The sequence below is a fragment of the Odontesthes bonariensis genome, chromosome 23 (assembly GCF_027942865.1).
Source record: "Odontesthes bonariensis isolate fOdoBon6 chromosome 23, fOdoBon6.hap1, whole genome shotgun sequence".
Lineage (NCBI taxonomy): Eukaryota > Metazoa > Chordata > Actinopteri > Atheriniformes > Atherinopsidae > Odontesthes > Odontesthes bonariensis.
The window spans coordinates 28,924,255-28,946,313 of NC_134528.1; the positions used below are offsets into that span (position 1 = coordinate 28,924,255).

General features: G+C 43.6%; 1 protein-coding gene across 3 annotated transcripts in view; it reads left to right on the forward strand.

Annotated features, from left to right (window-relative positions):
- The first annotated feature begins 540 nt into the window (after window positions 1–540).
- LOC142374401 (myosin phosphatase Rho interacting protein) overlaps window positions 541–22,059 on the forward strand; it is a 49,300-nt gene continuing 27,781 nt past the window's right edge. For all 3 annotated transcript variants that reach the window (XM_075458065.1, XM_075458064.1, XM_075458066.1), the window contains exons 1-7: window positions 541–1,548; window positions 7,442–7,519; window positions 7,778–7,843; window positions 14,385–14,536; window positions 14,622–14,706; window positions 14,801–14,972; window positions 16,966–17,413. In XM_075458065.1, the coding sequence (XP_075314180.1) occupies window positions 1,426–1,548; window positions 7,442–7,519; window positions 7,778–7,843; window positions 14,385–14,536; window positions 14,622–14,706; window positions 14,801–14,972; window positions 16,966–17,413 (1,124 nt within the window). In that variant the 5' untranslated portion in view covers window positions 541–1,425. The remainder of the gene's footprint in view (window positions 1,549–7,441; window positions 7,520–7,777; window positions 7,844–14,384; window positions 14,537–14,621; window positions 14,707–14,800; window positions 14,973–16,965; window positions 17,414–22,059) is intronic.

Consider the following 22,059-nt stretch of genomic DNA (forward strand, 5'->3'; position numbering starts at 1 on the left):
GTTTACTGAATACAACAAACAACATGACCTGCGGTATTTTAAATAGTTTTAATGAGGTCCTCATCAACCAGCCACAGTATAAAATGGTTCAGCATTAATTGCATCAGATATAAAACGACATTTTGCATATATATGACGGCTTGTACTTTTAGTTATTATACACTTAAGTTATCATACAGTAATGTACTTAGTACTTAGTAATAACTATTCCTTATTTCAATTAATTACTTAGAACTCCGAACTTCTTGTTGATAATCATTTGAATGCAGCCCTACTTATCGGCTTTTTAAATTTTTCTTAACACCAGATTATTTAGCTTATTTTATCTCAGATAAAGGAAAACATTTTATTTGACCTTTTTTCTACATACATGTCACTTACATATAAATATTATTTGTTAAAAATAAAAAGTTCATCTACATTTCCTTAGTTTCTCAGTATAAACAAAAGCTGTAACCTCGTCCGAACTATGGGAGGCGACAGTGCGCAGTTATCGCGAGATCCTGTAGAATTCCAGGCGCTTGTGTGTTCTCCCTCACCACTCCCCCTCACTCCGTTGGGAAAGAAGAAAATAAACCCACTGCTGCTAACCGGGCTAGTTATGGAACCAAACCTGAAAGACTAATTTCTCTCTTTGTGACTGGCCAAGTGGCGGTTACCCTGCATGCACTGTTTCCAACCGGGAGAAAAGCATTTGAAACGGTTGAATTTTCTGACCGACTTTTTTATTTTATTTTATTTTTTAAGTCAAGTTGAAGACGCCAGCCAGGAGAGGCTTTCATTAGCTGGTGTATCTACCCGCTAGCCAAGTGCGCTAACCGTAGCATAGCAAAGAAGCACTGGATGAACTTCGCATGGACCGACTGCTGCGAATGGGATAGTAGCCTGCTGCTTGCCTACAGTCTTTCCTTTGGGTTGGGTCTTTGTCACGGGAGTCTGTTTTACTTCATGGAAGCTTTCCGCCCACAGTTTGAAGGCAGCAACTGCATGCATATGTTTTCTGTGGCTTACGCCATCACGTTATTGATCTTGAAATCCACTGGCAAGCTAACAGGATATTAGCCACCTTCTCTCCACTTCGCTTTGTGGTTGCAGGCCATGGACTAAAAAGCATTCATCACTGACTGAGTGATGGGAAGGCTGGCTTGGTGGCAGCTAATTATTTATTGGGAGGCAGCAGTTGGACACGGCTTAGCTGACAAAAGAAGCTTTTAACGTTGTGCTTTAACATTAGAATTCTTGTTTGTGATCTTTTTTCTTTCTTTCTTTTTTTTTTAACTTGAAAATGCATCGGAGTGCTGGAGCCTTTTCCGAGTTGGGATAGTAGAAACGCACAAGAAAAACAGTGGGATTACAAACTCCGCTGCTGATAAAGGCCCTCCAGAGATATTGCTCCATTGAGTTTTAGGAAAGTGCCGAGATACCATGTCTACCGCGAAAGAAAACCCCTGCAGGAAATTCCAGGCGAACTTCTTCAACAAAAGCAAATGTCAGAACTGCTTCAAACCACGGGAGCTGCATCTACTGACCGACCAGGACTTGACCCAGGTAAGCAGTGTGCTGCGCAAATAAAGATGGAAGATTAACAACTTCGTGTAGCTGTTCAGATGTCTTCGGTTTCGTAGCAGCGGAGGGGATACTCATCAAGAACTGCTGCCAGAGTTTGGAGAATTGTTACCAGTGAATAGCACCAGCTGATTAGGCAAAGAGAGCGCAGGCTGACAGCTTCACCCTCCTAGCTTGAGAGCTTTAACACTTTGCCATGTTGTAAATGAGGAGGGTGGACAAGCCGCTCTGATCGGTGAGACATCAAGGTTGAGCTGGAGTGATCAGCGGGATGTCATTAGAGGCAATCCACTTTGGGTGTGATGCAATCAGCTTTCAGAGTGCTGGTCCGTTGAACATTGGGTTTAAGTTGGAATCTTTTGGGGTCTAAATCGTAAGATATCTGAGCCTTGTGTCTCTTAGCTTCTACCGGAATCTGATCGTTGATGGATGAGGCTGCCTTCGCTGCCTGATTGATTTAAACTAAAGCTGTTTTGTGTCCGTCAGTTGGCTGCGTTTCCTCCCACATTAAAGGGTTAGTGACCACTATGTGGAGGTTAAAAGGGACTTGAATGAAGAACAGCGAAGATAAGTTGAGCAAAGATAAACTGAAGCTCCATTCAAGCTGTGATCCCATAGCGAACATGTTTTTTTTTTTTTGGATTTCTTTCTCTCAGATTATTAGTTTAGTCTGTGTTGTATCCTGTAATTGATCCCAGATGAGGCCCTTGAATGCAGCACAAGAACCAAACAGCAACGTCAGCATCCTCCTCTCCCCCCTGTGTGTGTGTGTGTGTGTGTGTGTGTGTGTGTGTGTGTGTGCATACTCACTCTCTGTTTCAAAAGTGTGTATCACTTTCAGCACCCAGTTCAGTGCAGTTTAACCCCTCAGATGCCTGAGTCTTATGGTTACATCACTTCCTCTTATCCCCCTATTGACCCGGCCCACACTCTCCCACAGCCGCATGGCGGCACTTGGAACCAGAGAGGCTTACTGCCTCGGCATGTCCTGTCCTTGCTCGTCTCTGTTGTCCCAGTCACCCGCTGGCTTTTGAAAACGGCCCCAGTTTGTCCACTATCCAAACAGTCTGCAGGGAGCCCAGTTGCACAAAAAAGGTTTTGTGAGAGTTCTGTCTTCAAACCAGTTTGTGCTGCCAGGCCGTTACTGACCACTATTATGTAACCGCACATAAACAGTATTAAACTTCTGAGCCTTGTTCAACAGGTCTAAGGTGAAGGGAAGGATTTGCTAAATGTTCCCAGTGTTCTGAAACTGATACATGCTGGCTGAGGAGATAAACTCAATAACCCAGGGAAAAGAAACTCCAGTAAAGCTGTCTTTAACTCTAAGTGAGTTTGAGTCGTAAATTAAATGCCGGATTATCAGAGCCCAAAGGGAGCTTTGAAACAGATAGTCGACATTGACAAGCAAATGCAAATGTTCGAGCACTTAATGTCTGAAGCGCTGCATCCAAAATAAACAGTCTTTCTGTTGAATGCTGCTGGAATAAAAGGTGGGCTGGGGGAGGGGCTGCTGCTAGAGACTGAGTGAATTCTTTTATTACAGACAGTGTGCTCCAAAAGGAGTTTTCATTCCTCTCACCAGATCCTTTCCCATTGTCACAGTTTTCCCTCAATCACACAGTTAGTTTGTCCCCACTGTGTGGATGTGTCGGTCAGGCCTGACGGACTCTTCGTCTGAGAGCAGTGATCACCCCGTCCAGGAGAGGTGGCGGAGGCAGGACAGTGATGGAGGACGCAGGAAGGCTAAGGTTTACACGAACGTGTGAGAGACAGGGATATGACGAAATCTAAGGAGTGGGGGCAGGAGTCTCAGGGAGAAACAGGAAGTGCGGGGTCGGGGAATCAGTATAGTTTCCCAGAGGCTGCTGCTCAACATCCCACAGCTGGAGCTTCTGACTGCAGGCTGTGCCTCAGCCTGATAGGCTGGAGTTAACACATGCATTTTTTTCTGGTCAGGGCCTTTAGTTTGGAGGATCTTATTTGTGATAATGTGCTGACTTCCATAATGGTCTTATGTTGTCACATCCAGCTCGATTTGTTTCTGTCAAACCCAAGGTTGGACAGTGAAAACAGAACCCAGGCTAGATTGAACCCACTCCTCTTCCTTTCTGTTTGAAACACCACTAGTTTACTCTTCTAAAAATCCTGCTTTCTTTAAGTGCCTGTTTGCATGACATAAGAAAAACTTGTGTTATTGTGTTGGTCTAACCAAAACAGGACTTTTGAAATGAACGTAAACACGTTAGTCCGCCTGAAATATTATGAAACCAAACTCTGAAACACATGTGTACGCACCACTTCAATTCAACCATCGTCCTTGTTTCAGCATACATGTATGTGAACAGAATCGCGCACAGATGTTGTCTTTAAGTTACTTGACTGGTGATTTGTCCGTTGATGCTGCTGTTATAAAATCAGGATTTTGTTAGAGCAGAGCGACAGTCTGCTCTAAATGCTTTAAGCTACATTGAAACTTAGTCTTGATTGGCTGATTTTCAATGAAAGTTTCTGACTCGTTTAGCTATTGGACAAAAGAAAGAGAGAAAAAGTGGACGAGAGCAGCTTTGTTGGGAGTTCAGCTGTATTAAAATGTACTTACACGTTACTGTAGTTAAAAAAAGATAATTGAACTCGATGAATGATGTGTCTAGTTATGTGTAAACATGCAGGAGTGATTGGATCCCGATCCACATTCAGTGGGGTTACATGGCACTGAAAGGATCAGATAATTGGCTAAATTATAAGACTGAGTTATTAAGTGCATGTAGACACCTTAATCTGACAAGAAATTGGGTCGAATCGAGTTACTCGCGATCGGATTAAGACCGCAAGATAACTCGGTTGATAGTCAAAATAAACCTGCTTGTAGACGCTGAAGCACGTGGTGAATTAGACTTTGCGTTCTGTGCATGCTCAAGATTTTTTCCCGGGGTCGGGAACCGGAAGTCGGAAGAGACGGTATTACTGTTGTAGTTGCCGTCAGAAAGAAACAAACAACGCGATGGAGAATGCTCCGTTGTGCGTCGCGTTTGTGCAACAAGCAGCTCATCACAGACCAAATGTAGAGGGATGTTGCTTCATCTTGCTCTTCATTCACCATCTTTCTCCAATGCCTGAGTTTGGTGTTGTTGTTGTTGGTGGTGAAGAGGTCAACAGGAAGTGGCTCTATTAGCAACAGTTGGAATGGGTACAGCGCCACCTATCACACCGGGGTTTGACATGCTTTGTGTCTCTGATCCTATTCATTCACTGCCATATATCCAAGGAGAAGCCTTGAGATGACATTTGTTGTATTTGGCGCTATATAAATAAAAATGAATTGAATTGAATTGAAAATTACCCTTGCTCAACTCATTCTTATTGTGATTTAGCCAATTATCTGATCCTTTCAGTGCCATGTAACCCCTCTGAGTGTTTGGGTGGGTTAGTTTGGTTTTAGAACCTCGATTTCATACTATTTTGTTTGGACTAACACGTTTACATGATTTAGAAACTCCGGTTTTACTCAATAACAATATTTGGCTTTGTTTTTACAACCATTCATAGCAGGCTGTTAACCGGGTCTTTATTGACATCTGTTTGAAATTGTTGTTTGGTTGGTCTCAGTGTAGCTATGTCTATATGTGTGTGTAGCTCAGTGAGTTCCATGTTTAACTTAATCATGAGATGATGTGATCTGATCCCTGGTCACACACTTATCCTTACAGAGACAGCTAAAGGCTGCTCCTACTCTCCCGGTGTTGAGTGCTCTCTGTACCATACGCAGCGATGTATGGCTGAGGTTTCCAGGGGTGCTTTAGTGGATGTGCCAGGAGTGTTTTTGTTTGCTGTGAGGTGTCACGGCAACAGTTGAAGCTTGGAGACATTCTGGTCAGCTGTAATCCACACCGCTGCATTTTCTTTCTGAAAAGCTCACTCTCTGCTGTATTTGTACCTAGTGTGTTCACACCATTTTACTGTTTAAAGACCCCTAAGATGGAGACTTTGGAAACTATGTCTCTCTCACACACACATACACACGCACACACACATCTTCACCCACTGTTTGAGCTTTTATCATTCAAGCCTTCACATCTCTATCTCAGCCTCCACTTCCTGTTTACACCAGAAAATGGTGTATGCTCACTGTACACACTCGCTCCCTCTGGCTAACACTTTTCTTGGTCCAGAAGCATTTGTAATTGAAATTAAGTTGTTGACTATTTGTTGCTCTTTCATTAAAAGTCTGTGTGTGTGTATCTATGTATATGTATATATATATATTGAAGGTACTCTGCACAAATGTTGGCTGCATGCAGGACTTTGATTTAGCCCACCACCGCTTTCCCTTTCCCTCAGACATGCTACATCAGCCCCTCTCTTCTTTCACATCTAATCAGTCCATTATCATGTACGGATGAGTACACCTAAATTCACACCGTCACCAACTAGATTAACTGACTTTGAGACTTCTTTCTGTATCTTTTAACATCCCTTTTTCTTAAAAAGGCACCCACACAAAAATGGATAAAAACTTTGAACCAACGTTAATTGCTTTCTATGTATGGCGGTCCCTGTCTGCCCCTCACTGCTCCAAGCACAGAGAGGGAGACTGTGTATCGGTGCATTATCTAATGATCAAACAGGGAGGGCTAATCCAACCAGCAGGCAGGCAGATTACAGCTGACCAGGACGTGAATGTGAGGAAGAAGGAAGAAAATGAAGGTATCCTGTTGCCTCCGAATACTGCAAATGTTGGAAGATGCAGTAAGTTCATGGCAAAGTATAGACACCTGAAAGTTTGGCCAGGAAAGACTTTTGTTGGCGAAAGCTTAGTCGGTTATTAGGGGTCAGCGCTACTGTAAACAAAAAGTCAGGTGATGGTTTGGATTCCAGAAATGGTGCTACTCTCTTCATTGATTTAAAGTAGACCCATTTTTAGCTTGTCCACATTGGTGTTGATCATGTGACCTGAGCTGACAGGCTCTTTTAGGAGAAGGAGGCACACCCCCCGGCTGGAAGGGTTTCCCTGAGGTGTCGGTTGAATGCTCGTCTCTCCCGCTCTGTTGCGTCCTCCAGCTGCAGAACATCTGGACACGAGTCCCATCGTTTAACATCCTCTGTCGCATTCTGACTCCGATTTGATTTATGAGCCTCACGACTTGCCTCCCTGGCAAAGTAACCTTTTTAATGTGTTCAGCTCACCAGAACCACCTTTAGAGGCGCGTCCATACACGTTCAACCAGGCATGTATAGATTTATTGCAGGCATGCAGTGACACGGAGCAATAACAGGGCCAGCATTAGAATAGCTGAGTAATAATTGACTGCTTTTACCTTCCAGCAGAGTCTTGGGTTGGGTTTGTGGAAGTGGTGGAGCGATTGAGTGTTGATATGAGAGCTGCCTGCTAATTATTTACAGTTGAGGCAGAAAGAGAGTATAAGAGAGCAGTTGTTTTAAAGAGCCTTTCCGTTGCCCTGTGAGAACAGGATCTGTGTTTAGTGTTTCCATATCTTTTGTAATTTTGCACTGAGGTATTCGCACAAGTCAAAGAGTTAAATCTTTTGTTTGTGTGTGTGGATATCTTATGTGCTTTTTGAGTATAATGCCAGACAGTCGGTATGTGACACTGGTCTCGTCTTTTCTGTAGCGTGTCCTCGCATAGACTTGATTACACCATGAGGCTCACAAACTGGTTGTGTGTGACTGCGAAATGTACTGCAAGAACAGAGGAACATCTGGATCCCTAAAGGCCTCTTTCAATTAAATTCAACCAGGTTCTCTCACTGTCTCGAGCTCTCGTTTCCCTCCCCCTCAGCTCACACTCTCTTCCAGTTTTAATGATTACCTAAATTGGTGTTTTTTGCTCCTCTCCCCCTCTTTTCCTTTACAGGCTAAACCTATTTATGGTGGGTGGCTGTGCTTGGCCCCTGAGGGAACTGACTTTGACAATCCAATGCAGAGATCCCGGGTAAGGATGCATATTATATGCTGTGATTTTGTTCAGCAAAATGGTTTTAGAAACGCATTGTGAGCATATTTCTACTCCGAAGCCTCCCCCAGTTAGCAAAAACACTGGACAGGTCATGAAAAATTAGGTTAAACACTAATGCCTAATTATTTTTGCTCCATTGAGGAAAAACGGTGCATTTGTGCTTTGTTTAAACTACTTACTTTGAAATGAGGCTACTCTAATACCATTTATATGCCCATGTGTTTCTGCTTACAGAAATGGCAGCGGAGGTTCTTTGTGCTGTACGAACATGGCTGTCTGCGCTTTGCCCTGGATGAGTCGGTGAGTGCATGCTGTCCACGGCTGGCGCACTGTTTGCTCTTTTTGTTAAGCTGAACCTGAAGACTGTTCTTTTCCTTGCTAACTTGCATCAAGTTAGCACGAGTTCTGGGTAGGATAGTAGGGGTAGTTTTCGAGAGTCTAAGGACCCGTTTCTGCTTGTACGAACGTATCAGTCTGCTTTGGTCCCAGCCCCATGCAAAGTGAAGGATCTGTGGTGTTTAGTCAACGCAGACAAACTTGCTCGCAGTCCTCCAGAAAGTTAACAGCGTGTTAACCCTCTGAGGTGATGCTATGTGTAGGTCAATTTCTGATTGGTTGAAAGTTAGTTTGATCAGAGACAACAACAGATGTGGTCAAAAAGAGGAGAAAGCGCTAAATACGCTTCCACATCTTTGAGGTTTTTGTCCTCTTTGACTTGTGTATTTTCTTAAATGGGGCAAAGATAAAGGACCAACAACAGCACCAACACAACCAAGAGTACCCTACACCTACCAACTCATGTTTCATAGACTGCCCCAGAATGGCAGCAAAATGCTGTTACATGTAGGCATGTCTTTGCAAAAGAGGTTTCAGAAGAATGCCCAAAGCATCAGTCAGAAAACACTAGTCTTGTTTCCCATTCATTTTTTAAAAATGCTTATTTTTAAGTAGCTAGGGAGGACTACGTTGCTTATAGCAGCAATGCTGAGCAGAGCATATGCTTCCTCCCTCTGATAACACTGTGCAGTCTAATTTGTTCAGGGACATTTCTAATGTCTCTTTAAAATTTCTGTGGCAATAGGATGAAAACACAGTTCCTGTCACTTTTGCTTGCTACACTGGCTAAGAAGCTGTTTGAGCAAGAAACAGATTTGACTTTAAGTCAAAGCCTAAAGTTAAATAGATTTTCCTTTGGTTATTTCATCCTCCAGTTTTCTGACACAAGGTCACATATATATCAGGTCCTGATAAACCGTGTTTCTCAGCATTTTACAGCCCCAGATTCTTCATGTGGTGGAACAGCTTCTCTGTGTGTTGTGTGGATACAACACTCAGCAGACATCCATTTATGTTCACTGTTTATGGTGAATACGATGATAAGCACTATGCAGATCTGCCTGGGAATGCGATGACGATACTGCACGTCTCTCTGTTAGACAGCGAACAAAAACACAAGGCCGCAACGTCAGCTGAGCTGAAACTGTGCTACCTCACCGGAAACTTCCCACGCTCGTTCCTTAAGGGGTAAATGGAACACAGCGGCGCTCCAGGATTATAATCATTTCTTTTAAAGCCCATAAAACATATTTGGGATACAGATAGCAGCATCAGAGCCAGATGATGTGTAGAAAAGAGCAGCTAAGCGTTGGTGCATGCAGTAAAAGGCTCTGAGAACTCCAGAGGAAAAGCCTGGGAAGTTGGCTCTGCCCACTGCAAGCCTCTTGTTTGTGGTGGTAGTGTGTCGCCAGGGGAATGTGACACGGGTGACCAAACCCATGCCGGCCGATCAGGCTGGAGATTAGGCTGCTTGTGTGCAAACACTAAGGGCCACACACTGCCTGCTCGCCTGTCAGAAACACACACTCTGACATGTGTTGTGAAGGAAACATAGGGCCCAGTTCAGGATAGTTTTCAGCATGTAGTTCAGCTTGACCTTAAAGTCTTTCTGTTTTTGTGTATGAAGGAGACAGACTTTCAGCAGGTGTATCCCTGTGAGTGAGCAGGACCGTGATGGAAAAAGAGATGAGCTGATTTAACAATAACTCCACTGCGTCTCTGTTGTGGAGGCCAAACGTTTGAAGTCACACTTGGAGAATCTTTCTCTGCTGCTCGTGATGACAATCAGAGGAAACTCGCGAGAAAGCGAGTGCGTGTTTCCACTGTGAAATGTGTTTCCAGTGACACCCAGGCTGGTGTGCACTTGTGTTTTCCTCTTATTGTAACAGTGATTCCAAAACTGTCTGCCTCATTGTCCTGTGCTCTTTTCATCTGCTCCACAAGGCAGGAAAAGTGGGTCAGGGAAATTGCCGCTTTGTGCTTCAGACCCTGAGGATAGGATCTCTCCAAAAACCTCCGCACTGATAACAACTTGTTAACGCTCTTGATCTCATCAAGCTTGTCGTTGTTTACTCAGTGGCTCGAACCACCAGTGGAGGGCAGATAAGATGTGTTTGAGGTCAGGGTTTAGCTTTACATTCACATATTCCGCTCCTCCCAAGCTTTACACAAGCTGCATCCACACTCTCTTTGTCTTCTTTTGCACACGTTATCTCCGCTTTTATTGCTGCTCATCAACAAACCAGCTCTGCAGAGATTCTTCCAACATGAAGGGTTTTGCCTGTATGTAAACAGCCATTTTCAGTTCTGTGTTTGGTAGTGGTCATATGATATTCCAGCAGGGTTATCACAGTGATTGTCAAATATAAAGTCATTACTATATGACAAATTAGGTTATTGATACAGATGTGAGTTACCCTAAATGAACAACTACAACTCACCAATGTCACTGAATCAGTAAGCATGTTTACATGTGAAAATAACCTGTGTTAAGGCCTCAGTATGCTTCTCCATCAATCCGTCTCCGTAGTCCGTCCTTTCGAAGTTCTCCGTCGGGATACGCAAGGCAGTTCACCTCTCGATCAGTAGGCGTCGCTACGTTAAACGACCCAATCTCGCGACGTCTATCGTGAAAGTGGTTGATTGATTGTTCACCTTCCGGCTCCGTTCCACTCCTCACAGTGAACGATGGCGACCGAGAGAGAAAGACTGTTGTTGGAGTTGGAGCTTATTGATTTTGAAATGCAAATAATTTTGACCAAATTATATATATATCACAGTAAACTCTTTCAAAAATGGCGGTGTTGTTGTTCTGAGAGGAAGGCGCTAAACCGGAAAAGTGATTCCGGAAATGATATTGTTAGCCGCCCAATCACAACCCTTGCGGTCTCCGCGAGTCTCCGTCTCTTCGACGGATAGATAGATAGGAATTTTGGCCGACGCACGCAAGCGATGGAGAGCTCTCCGTAGGCGACCATAAATCAGCCTTTTAGTCTGACCGAAATCATGCTTCTCAAACCTGGACTAACACACCCAGATGATGCTGTTGGGTTTGAATCATTCCTGCGTGGATACACTAAACTGACTCGAATGATCCGAGGTGCTTTATATGTGCCCCAGAATTCCATCTGTTTCATCTTTTTTTGGTTAAAAACAGTAAAGGGTAAGTGTATATTAATATACTTTTGTCAGACAACTGAACACATGAGAAATTGTGGCTAAGAACCAGCCGATTAAGACTACATATCACGTCTTTTAAAGTGTTTCAAGACACTCAGCTCTATTGTTTTTACGTCAAAAACTCCAAAGTTTATGGCCATATCCACACATGACCATATGCTCCATGACTGGTGGACAGACCCTATATGTAAAATCAGGAAAGTTTCCCTTTAACGGCTTGAAACATTAACATAAGAATCCACAATTAACAGCAGATGACAGCTCCGTTTTTTTTGCTGCTAATCCTTCAGTTGTAATTGTGAAGATGTTCGTGTTTACCAGTTGTTTGCACTTTATTCCACTAGGAAATATCCAAGATGGATCCAAACTGAGAAATTCAGTAGCTTTTTTGGCTGCATCAACCTTTAGAAACCTTCTTATTTCACTGAATATTATAACATCAGAGACTTGAATGGACATTTGGTCCCATATTGATGCTCTAAACATTTGGATCCACTTGTTGAACAAGGTCCAGGCAGCGATGACATCATTTTCTATTTTTTGCCATGTGGCCAGCAGTCTGTTTGAAACGGTAGCCCCTCAAAGCTGAATTATTCGCACCACAAAAAGGGAAAGATGCTCTCCTATTTAAAGCAGCATTCCTCCTTCAATGCCCTTATTTGGTGAACTGCAGTGTACTTGCAGCGCTAGGATCACAGAGCGCAAGAGAAAGGGAGCGCTAGCCCCCAAAACCCACAGAGGAAACGTCAGATGTGCCCCAGACACAGACATTCCTTACACACAGCACCAGGCTCTGCTGATGATGGCAGTCATAATGCCTCTGATCGCAGAACACTAATAGTTTAGTAAGTAGATCACTCTCATATGAGATGAAGAGAGGAAAGTGAGACAACCGGATTTTTCCAGCAGAATGGAAACTGAGCGAGACCACCCTGAGAGAAAGGTCGATGACCATGAGAGGAGTCTGAAGGAGGGCTCGGGAGGAGACTCCGGCTGCTCCACATCACGTTTTAGGAAATAAAAGACGGCTCTGTTTTCCACCATTTACTGAAAATAGCTGTGTAGCACATCTCTGTTGTTGGTTTTCCTTAATGACCGGCCTAGCATCCCCAGAACTGGGCTCTGTCTGTTAAGTTTTGATGGAGGACGCAGCGCGGCGGAACACGTAGCATATAAAACAGCAGTCTCCTCTCCAGCGCCTGCTGCGGCAGACTTGCCTTTGGCTCGGCCTGTAAAAGCCTCCTGGAGGATTTATATCGTTTATGGAGTGGGTGCACTCCACTTAGGTCCGAAACTGGCCCATTTCTTTTTGTTATATAGTTTTTACACTTTTATGGTGCGTTTACAATTTGACTCTGGCTCCAATAAAAACAAAGATTTCAACATGGCCTGTTACCTTCTCTACACCCTTTTTGTTAGCATATACCACTTTAGCTGTCCATTTCCTTTAGGCTGTATTGTTTTAGTATAGTTTTATCTTATTGTAGCCTCTCATGTCATGTCAGCCTGAAGTCTCTGTGAGAAAGTCGTTGCTTTTAATAATATCTCATTGCAAAGCTAAAATTACTCAGCCCTGTGGATCTGAGACACAATTGGAGGATACAGAATTGGCCCAGTTGTGTAGAAGTGAACTCCAGGACAATAGGCTTGAGTTTGAATAGTGGTGTTGGCACAGACGTCTCCTTTGTTTTGGTGCCCGTTACAGAGACCAGTTTCTAAGCAACTGGCTTTTACACTGAAAGCACCGACCGGGATCAGATGGACCGGTCATTCGGGCTCCACCTAGCAGCAACAACTAACAGAAAAGCCAGCTTCAGATACACATCTGCTCCATCTCACGCGCTTCGTGTTTGACGTTTGTGGTGCTCAACAGCTGTTGGATCCAACATGACACAATTTGATAGAGCAAACCCAGTTCTAATATGTTTTAGTTTTCAAAGGCTTTTTAGGTCCTTGATTACTGAAAGATTTTTTTACAGACGGGGTGTTATTTACACAGATAAATGGGACGGCAGGATGCATGTGCTTCGGTGATACGGACCATTCTCACAGCAGGGACTTTGAAGGGACTCTTGCTGGCCTGTACTATTAGATTAAATTCATGTTTATCACAACATCAGTCGATACTCCTCAAATCTAGACAAGTTTGAGGTGTGTGTATATATGAACAAGCTGAATTCATGTGTTTTACATACTTTAGTGCTTCCTCTTTGTTTCTGCTCGTCTGTTGTTTTCTCTGCTGTGTGGAGCCATGAACTCAAAACAAGATGCATATTGAACTTGTACACCGTAGTCCCGTCATTAAATACATTTGGTCTGAGCTGTGTCGACGATTAGTGTGGTTTGTATCTAAAACGACTGATGTCACAGTCATTCTGTAGGTTATTGATCAGCAAACAGCTGTTGGTTACAGATGGTGGGGAATAGATGATGGTTGAAGAGGGATTCACAAACGGACTTAATTTTCCGAGCGTGGTTGTCCTTGCGTTACACATTACAATTGTTGACAGTCTTGACTGTTTTCTCAGCACTTCTGTAAGACCTGGATAAATGTAGCCAACTCGCTCACACTTCATCGTTAACGTTCTAATGGAGGAAATTCTTCCACAGCGTCTGAGTTCCTCAGGACGACGCCGTGTAATTGCCATATTTGGCAGCTCCTGGGGGTTTGCAGGCAAATCTTTATAAAACTGGATCCGTGTTCAGTGGCCATAAAAGGAGCTTGAAGGAGCCCCAGCACCTGTTTAACATCTGTTGCAGCCATAGCCTGATAAGAGAGCAGCAGGATTCCGAGCAGACGAGGAGAAGGTCGGAGAGGAACTTTAGGCCGACTTCTTCGGCCCGATGTTAACAAGACAATACAGGCACCGAAAACACCGAGAAGTTTGGCTGCTGTGTGTCGTTTCTACTACAAAGAGACCCCCCCCCCAGTGCTGCAGCTACTTCACAATAACACACCCAGCCCTGTGTTCTTCACTGATCTCACACACAAAGCAGCTTTAGTCTGACATCCTGTTGCTGTCATCTCCCCTTTTGTGTCCGCTCCAACTGAAAGGATTTCCACGGTGTCTGTACAGTACGAGCCTGTGAAAGCTCTCAGCGGCACTGAGGCATGTTTTCCCCTCAGCTCTGTTTGAGTTTCAAACTGTTTGGAATGTGATATCAGTGTTTAGTCGAGCACGCACCCATCAAGACACACAAACAAACCTGTGGGTGGACATGGATGAAGACCAATAACATCCCTTTTCATTTTTTTTCCCTTCTCATCATGTAGACTTTTTACATACTGTGATAAAGGCTAATTTGTCGTGTTTGTGTCCTCCAGCCAAGCACGCTCCCTCAGGGCACGGTGAACATGAACCTCTGTACTGACGTCATCGATGCCGAGCCCAAAACAGGTCAGAAGAACTCGCTGTGCATCATCACCCCCGACCAGGAGTATTTCATCAGAGGAGAGAGTAAAGAGATCATCAACGGGTAACGCGTCTTTGTTCGTCAGGGGACAGATTGGCAAAAGGCAGAATGTGGATTCAGAAGTATCAGAAAGTCTTTTTATTTGTAGGTGGAGCGAACAGTTGATTGTATACCCTCGAACCAACAAGCAGAACCAGAAGAAGAAACGTAAAGTGGAGCCCGCGACCTCTCAGGTAGTTGGCGCTGAACAGAAATGGTCAGAGTTCAGTATCTCACTCCACCTTCCGAATTTCTCTGGTTTTTAATTGCCCGTGTGTTCACATCCAGGAGCCGGGTCCAGCCAAGGTTGCAGTGACTGGCTCCGGAATCCCTGACGCGGAGAAGGTTCCAGACTCCAGCTCCATCATCTGGCAGGAGGAGCTGAACCAGAGGGAAGCTGAGGGGACGGCAGTGTGGGCTGCTGCTGACCAGCCATCAGGATCCCCACTGTCCCCTGCAGGTAGGGAGGAATAACCACTTTATTAGGGAAATTAGCCAGAATTCCCAAAAGGATTCACATGTTGCAATGCATACAAGCAAGCAATAAAAATACTGGCAAAGAAGCCCAAATCATATCACATCTGTCCCCTCCTAAAACAGTACGAGCTAATATACATTAGACATATATCAAAAGCCGCTTTCGGACAGACCGTTCTAAGAAAGCAGTTATCAGAACTACCCTCCTCGAATTTCGTTCTGATAACTATCCTTCCCCAGCGGAACTGTTTCAGTCTGCATTCGCACATGAGTCGGGACCTGATAGGGACTGATGCGGCGCGCGCAGCCGTCTGCTTCAGTGACGTGTTAGCCGTTAGCCGTTTAGCGCTACATTCAAACACAAAACAAAACGGTAAAAGTAAGGAGAGTAGAAAAAACACCACCAAGAAGCTAATATGGAGAGCGGGGAGGCCACTGTGTTTATGGTCTGCATGATGGTGATATTAATCATGGACAATCACATCAGGCGTCTAAAATCGAGGCTGGAAGAGCTCACAGAGAGAGTCAGGAGACGATACTTTTTCATTTCATGAAGGAAGAAAGGAGAGCAGAGCGCTGCAGACAAATGAGACCAGTGTAAGTTTAACTTATTAAACAGGCGCCGGTTCTGTCTGTGTTGTATGAGTAAACATTTCAGCCGTGATAGCATGACATGGGGCGTAGCTACCAACCACCACACACCTCCGTTAGATTAGTTCTATAGAACCATGAAAAGACCCGACCTCGGAGAAGGAGCTAAATAGTTATAGGAACTAAGGGAGAAAGCCCCGAGTTCCTGTATGTCCGAACACGGGAGAAAACGGCCCCGCGGATTAAAAGGTTATTAGAACTGCCAAAGGTTCCTACAGTCCGAAAGCGGCTAAAGCTATCAAACCTGACCCTCGTATTCAAAATACTACACGGAGCTGCACCACCCCCACTCAAGCAGTTCATCCAGCCTGCCTCAGAACGTACAGTAAGAGCAACCAGAAATGCTCTTCGGGGAAATTGCACCATCCCAAAAAGAAAAAGCGCTTTTGCACAAAACTGCTTCTCATATATAGCTATAAAAGAATGGAATGAACTCCCCCAACACATAAAGTCCTGCATAAACATAAAAGATTTCACCAAACAAATTCAAATGCACCTACTATTAAAACAGACGTGCTCCCACTGATAATTTGTTTTTTTTTTTTTTTTTTAATCGGGCTTCTTAAAGACTTTTTTAAAGAAAATAATAAATAAAATATGAATCAAAATGTATAATTCGGAAATGAACAAATTAAAATGATTAAAATAGACCCACTGGTAATTGCTTTTGTATTTTTTTTAAATAAAGAAAGGAAAAAAAAAAGATAATAATTGTACTCCTTACCCCATCCCCCTTTAAGGACTACGGATGGAAAATAGCACTCCTGCTAAATCCGATGTAACCATCTTGTTGTTGTTTATGAAATGGCAATGATTTATGGTACTGCATGCTGTCCTTTAAATAAACTCATTCATTCATTCATTCATTCATTCATTCATTCATCTTACAGTTGCATCTGTTTGTTATTTTCAATATTCAGTCATTAGCAAGTTGTCCTCTTTGATAATGGATTCTTCATTTGATGTGAAAATACCGGAACATACTACAGAGAAACAATCAGATTCCCAGAGCTTAAGGAAATCGTTCTTTGGTCAGACTGACATAGAAAATATTTTTTGTTGTGCATTTAAACATTTGTTACTCAGTCCTAGTAACACTAAGTGATTCTGACTGTTAAGCTTTTTAAAAAAACAAAATAAGGCACTGACTCGTATGGTTCTACAGCTCTATAAGTGTGTGTCCTTGAATAGGTGTTTGATGACTGTTTTACTGGAGCAGGAAGGAGGTAGTGAGCTAATTGGCAACAGAAGGGAGAAGTAGTAATCAGACACATCGGACCAAAACATTATAATCCAACAAAATATTGTTCCCCTGTGCCTTCCAGGTATCCCCATTCTAGGTGAAAGTGCGTCTGTAGGCCAGGCCTCTGATGCGGGGTCAGTCAACGGCGACGACGTGGACCGCGGCAGCCTGCCATTGCACGGCTCCGTGCCTCAGCCCCCCAGTGACCTGCTCTCCCCGACAGGCTCCTGCTCCAGCTTGGGAGGGGTCCCACGCTGCCACTCTCCAGCACCCAGCGACCCCTTTCCCTCTGGCAGCTCTCTGCTCTCCAACGGCTCTCACATCAGCGGCTCAGTCAGCTCTCTGGACTCAGACGCCAGTGGCAGCACGGTCACCAGCACTGACAGCCACCCAGCCGGCCACAGGGGCGGCCATCATGATACACCACGATCCCGGCGGCTGGAGGCCGAGGCCAGAAAGGCTGAGAGGAGGAGCCGGTTCAGGAGCCCTGACAGGCAGGAGAGGGAGGCCGTCCTCAGCCCCGAGAGGAGGTCAGCGACTCTTCCTTATGTGTCTATCTATAACTGTTCCCACTTCCTGTCGTAGCTCATCTTTCTTTACTTCAATGAGTTCCCTGATGGCTTTTTAGAAGACACTTAAAGGGATATGCCACCCCCAGGCCAAATTAAGTGTATCCCCGCATTCCAGAGACATAAATAAGTTTATGGGAGCGTTTTCCTGGCGACCCAGGCATTGTCCGAATCTCACAGCACTGACCACTGCTTGGTTGCGCGTAATACATACATGCTAGCGTCGCTAGTATCGCCACTCGAAATATTTCGCCCAACGTGAATTAATTTACTTGATTTACCTTCTAATTACTGTGTGAGTGGTGTACTTTCACATCGAGTGCAAATGACTGTGTAAATCTACACAGAAGGTTTGGTTTGCTCATGTCGGTTTGGGAACTAGTTTCAGGTGTGGAAAATACAGCCAAAGCACACTCCCCGCTATGTCTTTGGGAATCCCCACCCCCGACTTCTTCAAACAAACCAGCGTGAAGGGGGGTATTCCCAATGACGTAGCGGGGAGTGGGCTTCGGCTGTGTTTTCCGCACTGGAAACTAGTTCCCAAACCGACATGAGCAAACCAAACCTTCTGTGTAGATTTACACAGTCATTTGCACTCGATGTGAAAGTACACCACTCACACAGTAATTAGAAGGTAAATCAAGTAAATTAATTCACGTTGGGCGAAATATTTCGAGTGGCGATGCTGGCGACGCTAGCATGTATGTATTACGCGCAACCAAGCAGTGGTCAGTGCTGTGAGATTCGGACAATGCCTGGGTCGCCAGGAAAACGCTCCCACACACTTATTTATGTCTCGGGAATGCGGGGATACACTTAATTTGGCCTGGGGGTGGCATATCCCTTTAAAGAGACAGATGTGCTGAATCTGTCTACTCTTATTCTTTAATTGCAGAAAGCAGTACTTTTAACTGAAGCTTTGTATAGCTCATAAAAAAGAATAATAATCCAGAGTTGTAAGGCCAGAGACAGAAAATGTGTTCACCCCATTGTACTTAGTCCTGGATCTACAGACAGAGGCTTCCAGGTTTCTGTAATGTAATAAGTGGAAGGACCATCGAGCACTTAAATCATTCAGCATATGGCAGCGTTTTAAATTCAGTTCCTTGGTTCACCGGGAGGCATTATAGAGAGATGAGAATGAGGAGTAATGTGGTCCCTTTGGGCTCGTGTTTTCAGCGTTCTTCAGCGTTTTTACCGTCACCATCCTCTTGGTCTTTTGACAGTACACACTATACTTGTTTGTATGGCAGCCATATCCTGGTGGGTGAGTCAGGGCGGCTCGTCAGATCGTGAGCTGGGGTGAAATTCTCTTCCTGTAATGTTCTTACATTTTATACCTTACCAGTCAGGGAGCAATGATGGTTGCCTGTTGCTGTATTTCATAGGAGTGGGACGATATGCTTTGGTCACGATTCGAATTGTATCACGATTCTAAGGTGCCGATTCGATTTGTATCAATTCAATTCAATTCATTTTTATTTATATAGCGCCAAATACAACAAATCTCAAGGCACTTAGATAGTAAGTCCAATTCAAGCCAGTTGGAATTCAATTAATTCAATAATAATCATAATTCATAAAATAATCCAATTCGTTCATATAGAGCCAATTCAAAAACAATTTCCTAGCTAAGAAAACCAACAGATTGCACTGAAAACTTTTTGTTTTTCGGTCCAATCTCCCGGCCTGAGCGTGCCTGAGGCGACTGTGGAGAGAAACGACTCCCTTTTAACAGGAAGAAACCTCTGGCAGAACCAGACTCAGGAAGGGTGGCCATCCGCCTCGACCAGCTGGGGTTTGAGAAGACAGAAAGGGGGGGAGGGGGCCGCGGAAGGGGGCCGCGGCGGCACTGTAACACCATTCAAAGGATATCTGTTGGAACAGGGAAACACGAGTTAATGACCACAATAATATCACATATACATAAAGAGAGTAAAGTGAGGAAAGGTGTGACAGATGAGGCCCCCCAGCAGTCTAGGCCTATAGCAGCTTAACTATGGGATGTTTCAGGATCACCTGAGCCATCCCTATTCAAGGTAAACACAAGAAACTTGTGCTAATGAAAAAATAAATAAATAAAGGACCAATTCAAGCCAATTGGAATTCAATTAATTAATTATAATCACAATTCTTGATAATTGCGATTCTACAAGTATTGCGATTCGATATAATCAGTAATTGCAATTTTCTTCCTCCTTTAAAAAACAAACAAACAAGTTGAATCATACACTTCTAGAATGAATGTCGTTCCCATAAATGATGCACATCAGTATGTGTCAGTCAGTCCAGCAGCTGACATTTATTTCAACTCCGACAAAAAGAGGTACTTAACATGTACAGCATTTTTTAAAGTTTACAGTTACAAAATTAATTCAGATGTCCACACAACACAAATGGGTGCTAGTTTTAACATAACTTAATGTAATGAATTGATAAAGTTTTTCTGGACACGGATATGACGTAATATAATCGATTCTGGGGAGAAAAATCGATTTTTAAAATCATCCCATTAAAAATCGCGATATGTACATGAATCGATTTTTTTCGCCCACCCCTAGTATTTCAGTGGGTGGCATACTGAGTTTAACATGAACTTTAGACAAGCTTGAAAATGAGAAGGTGACTCGAAGTCACGCGGGGCATAGAGCGAATGAGGGAACTACATGAGCGTGCAGGTGAGTGTGATAAAACCTCTCTGTCCTCGCAGACGGGCGAAGCACGAGATAAACCCCTGATCTAACCCAAAGAACCAGGTTACTGGACATCTTTCTTGGAATCTCAGATCTGTGTTACAGACTCTGGTCTGAAAATACTTGAGCTGCTGGTTTATCCTTTTAAAGACATGCATACACACACACACGCACGAACACGCACACGAACACGCAGTGACACACTAAGCTTTTGATGGGCTCACAACTGGTGTGATTATAATGTGAGGGAGGGGAAAAGGCTGGATTTGATGAACTGAAGATAAAGTGGGATTTGCTGCACTTTGAGCATGTCTTATATGTGTGTTTGTGGGAAAATTGGTTACTTAACAATCACCCCTCCCCATCCTTTCTTGTTTTGGAAGATTGCATAAATGCAGAGGTTCTTTACTTTCCATTCTGTAATCTGCCTCCCGGCAGAGATGGCAACATTTCAAACAATTCCAGTATGGGATGTGCGGGTGGAGTGGTGATGGTGAAGGGGGGGTCATCTTTTTTTCCCTTCTGATCCAGTTTCCGGTACCATTTAGATCCCTCCATCTCTATCAGGCCTGAGAGGAAAAGGAAGAGAGGAAAGTAGGTGGAGTGTGCACGTATTTCCCCATAAATACGTAGCCTCAGTGGTCCGTTTGGGCCAGTTAGGGTTTAAGTGAGCAAACATCTCCTTCTGTACAAATGCGCTCTTTCAGTAAACAGGAAGGCAGCCTCGTTTTCTGGAACTTGAGCCCCTTTCTTATATTTAGCTTATTGTGTAAATACAAAGTTGAGTTAATATGCACTGCAACAATCATCAGATTCTTTGCAGTGTGGAGCTAACGAGGTGAGAACATCACAACCCAGAGCACCTTGGTCTCTGAACAGGCTGCAACTGAGTGGGGGCCTTGATTTGATTTACCAGATTTTGTTTTCCACGTTTACTGTCATCAAATACATTAAGATACTCCAAAAACACTTGTTTGAAAAGAAGTCCCTTTGACATTTCAGTCATACCCACTTTCTTTGGAAAATTACCATTCAGTTTTTGTGTGCAGGTAAAAGTTATTAAAAAAGCAATTTACAGTGTTAAATGTCAAGAATGCCATTTTTCTTGATGTTTACTGTGAGCGTCCATGGCTGTCGCAGCTGATTTTTATCCCAGAGCAACTTTGTAATCTTGAACAAATGAAATAAATCCATTCAAATTCTTTGGCATTGATTACGATTCTGGTATGTTAAGTTAATATTTCAATTAATAATCAGTGTCATATCTCGCTACTTTCGTGAATTCTCGTTTGGTTTGACAGACATGTAAAGAAAGCATACAACACAACCATACATGTATGTATGTATGTATGTATGTATGTATATATATATATATAGATAGATAGATAGATAGATAGATAGATAGTTAGTTATATGATTTATTTATTGAAACGATATGACCAAAGACATGAACCATAAAACCTTAAAACAAACAGGAGATGCGTTACATATGGGTGATTGTATTAAACCCTTAGTGAATTGAAAATAAAATAGGGGAAATGGAGAGGTACCGGATTTACTCAAATAGTTTAGGTTTCCTTACTATTTGAAGCTAAAGACTGACATCTTGGATTCATTTATCATTCTAATAGTGAAAGTCTCGAGACACCCATCTGTAAGATGAAAAACGGTTCGACCTTACTTGACTGAAGTCCTGTTTAGTCAGCTCGGAACACAGCAGGTGGTAGCCACGCGGGGTCCGAGGGGATTTCTCTCGGTTCCCCTCTCAGGGCCTTCCTTGGTTGTGGATGACTTTCGTGGACTTTGCAGTTGCCCAGACGGTCGCTTCTTTTTCACCGGGAAACGGCAACTGGCTGGTATTAAGGACTTCACCGTACAGAATGACAAAATCGTCCAAGTGTCAGTATTGTATCT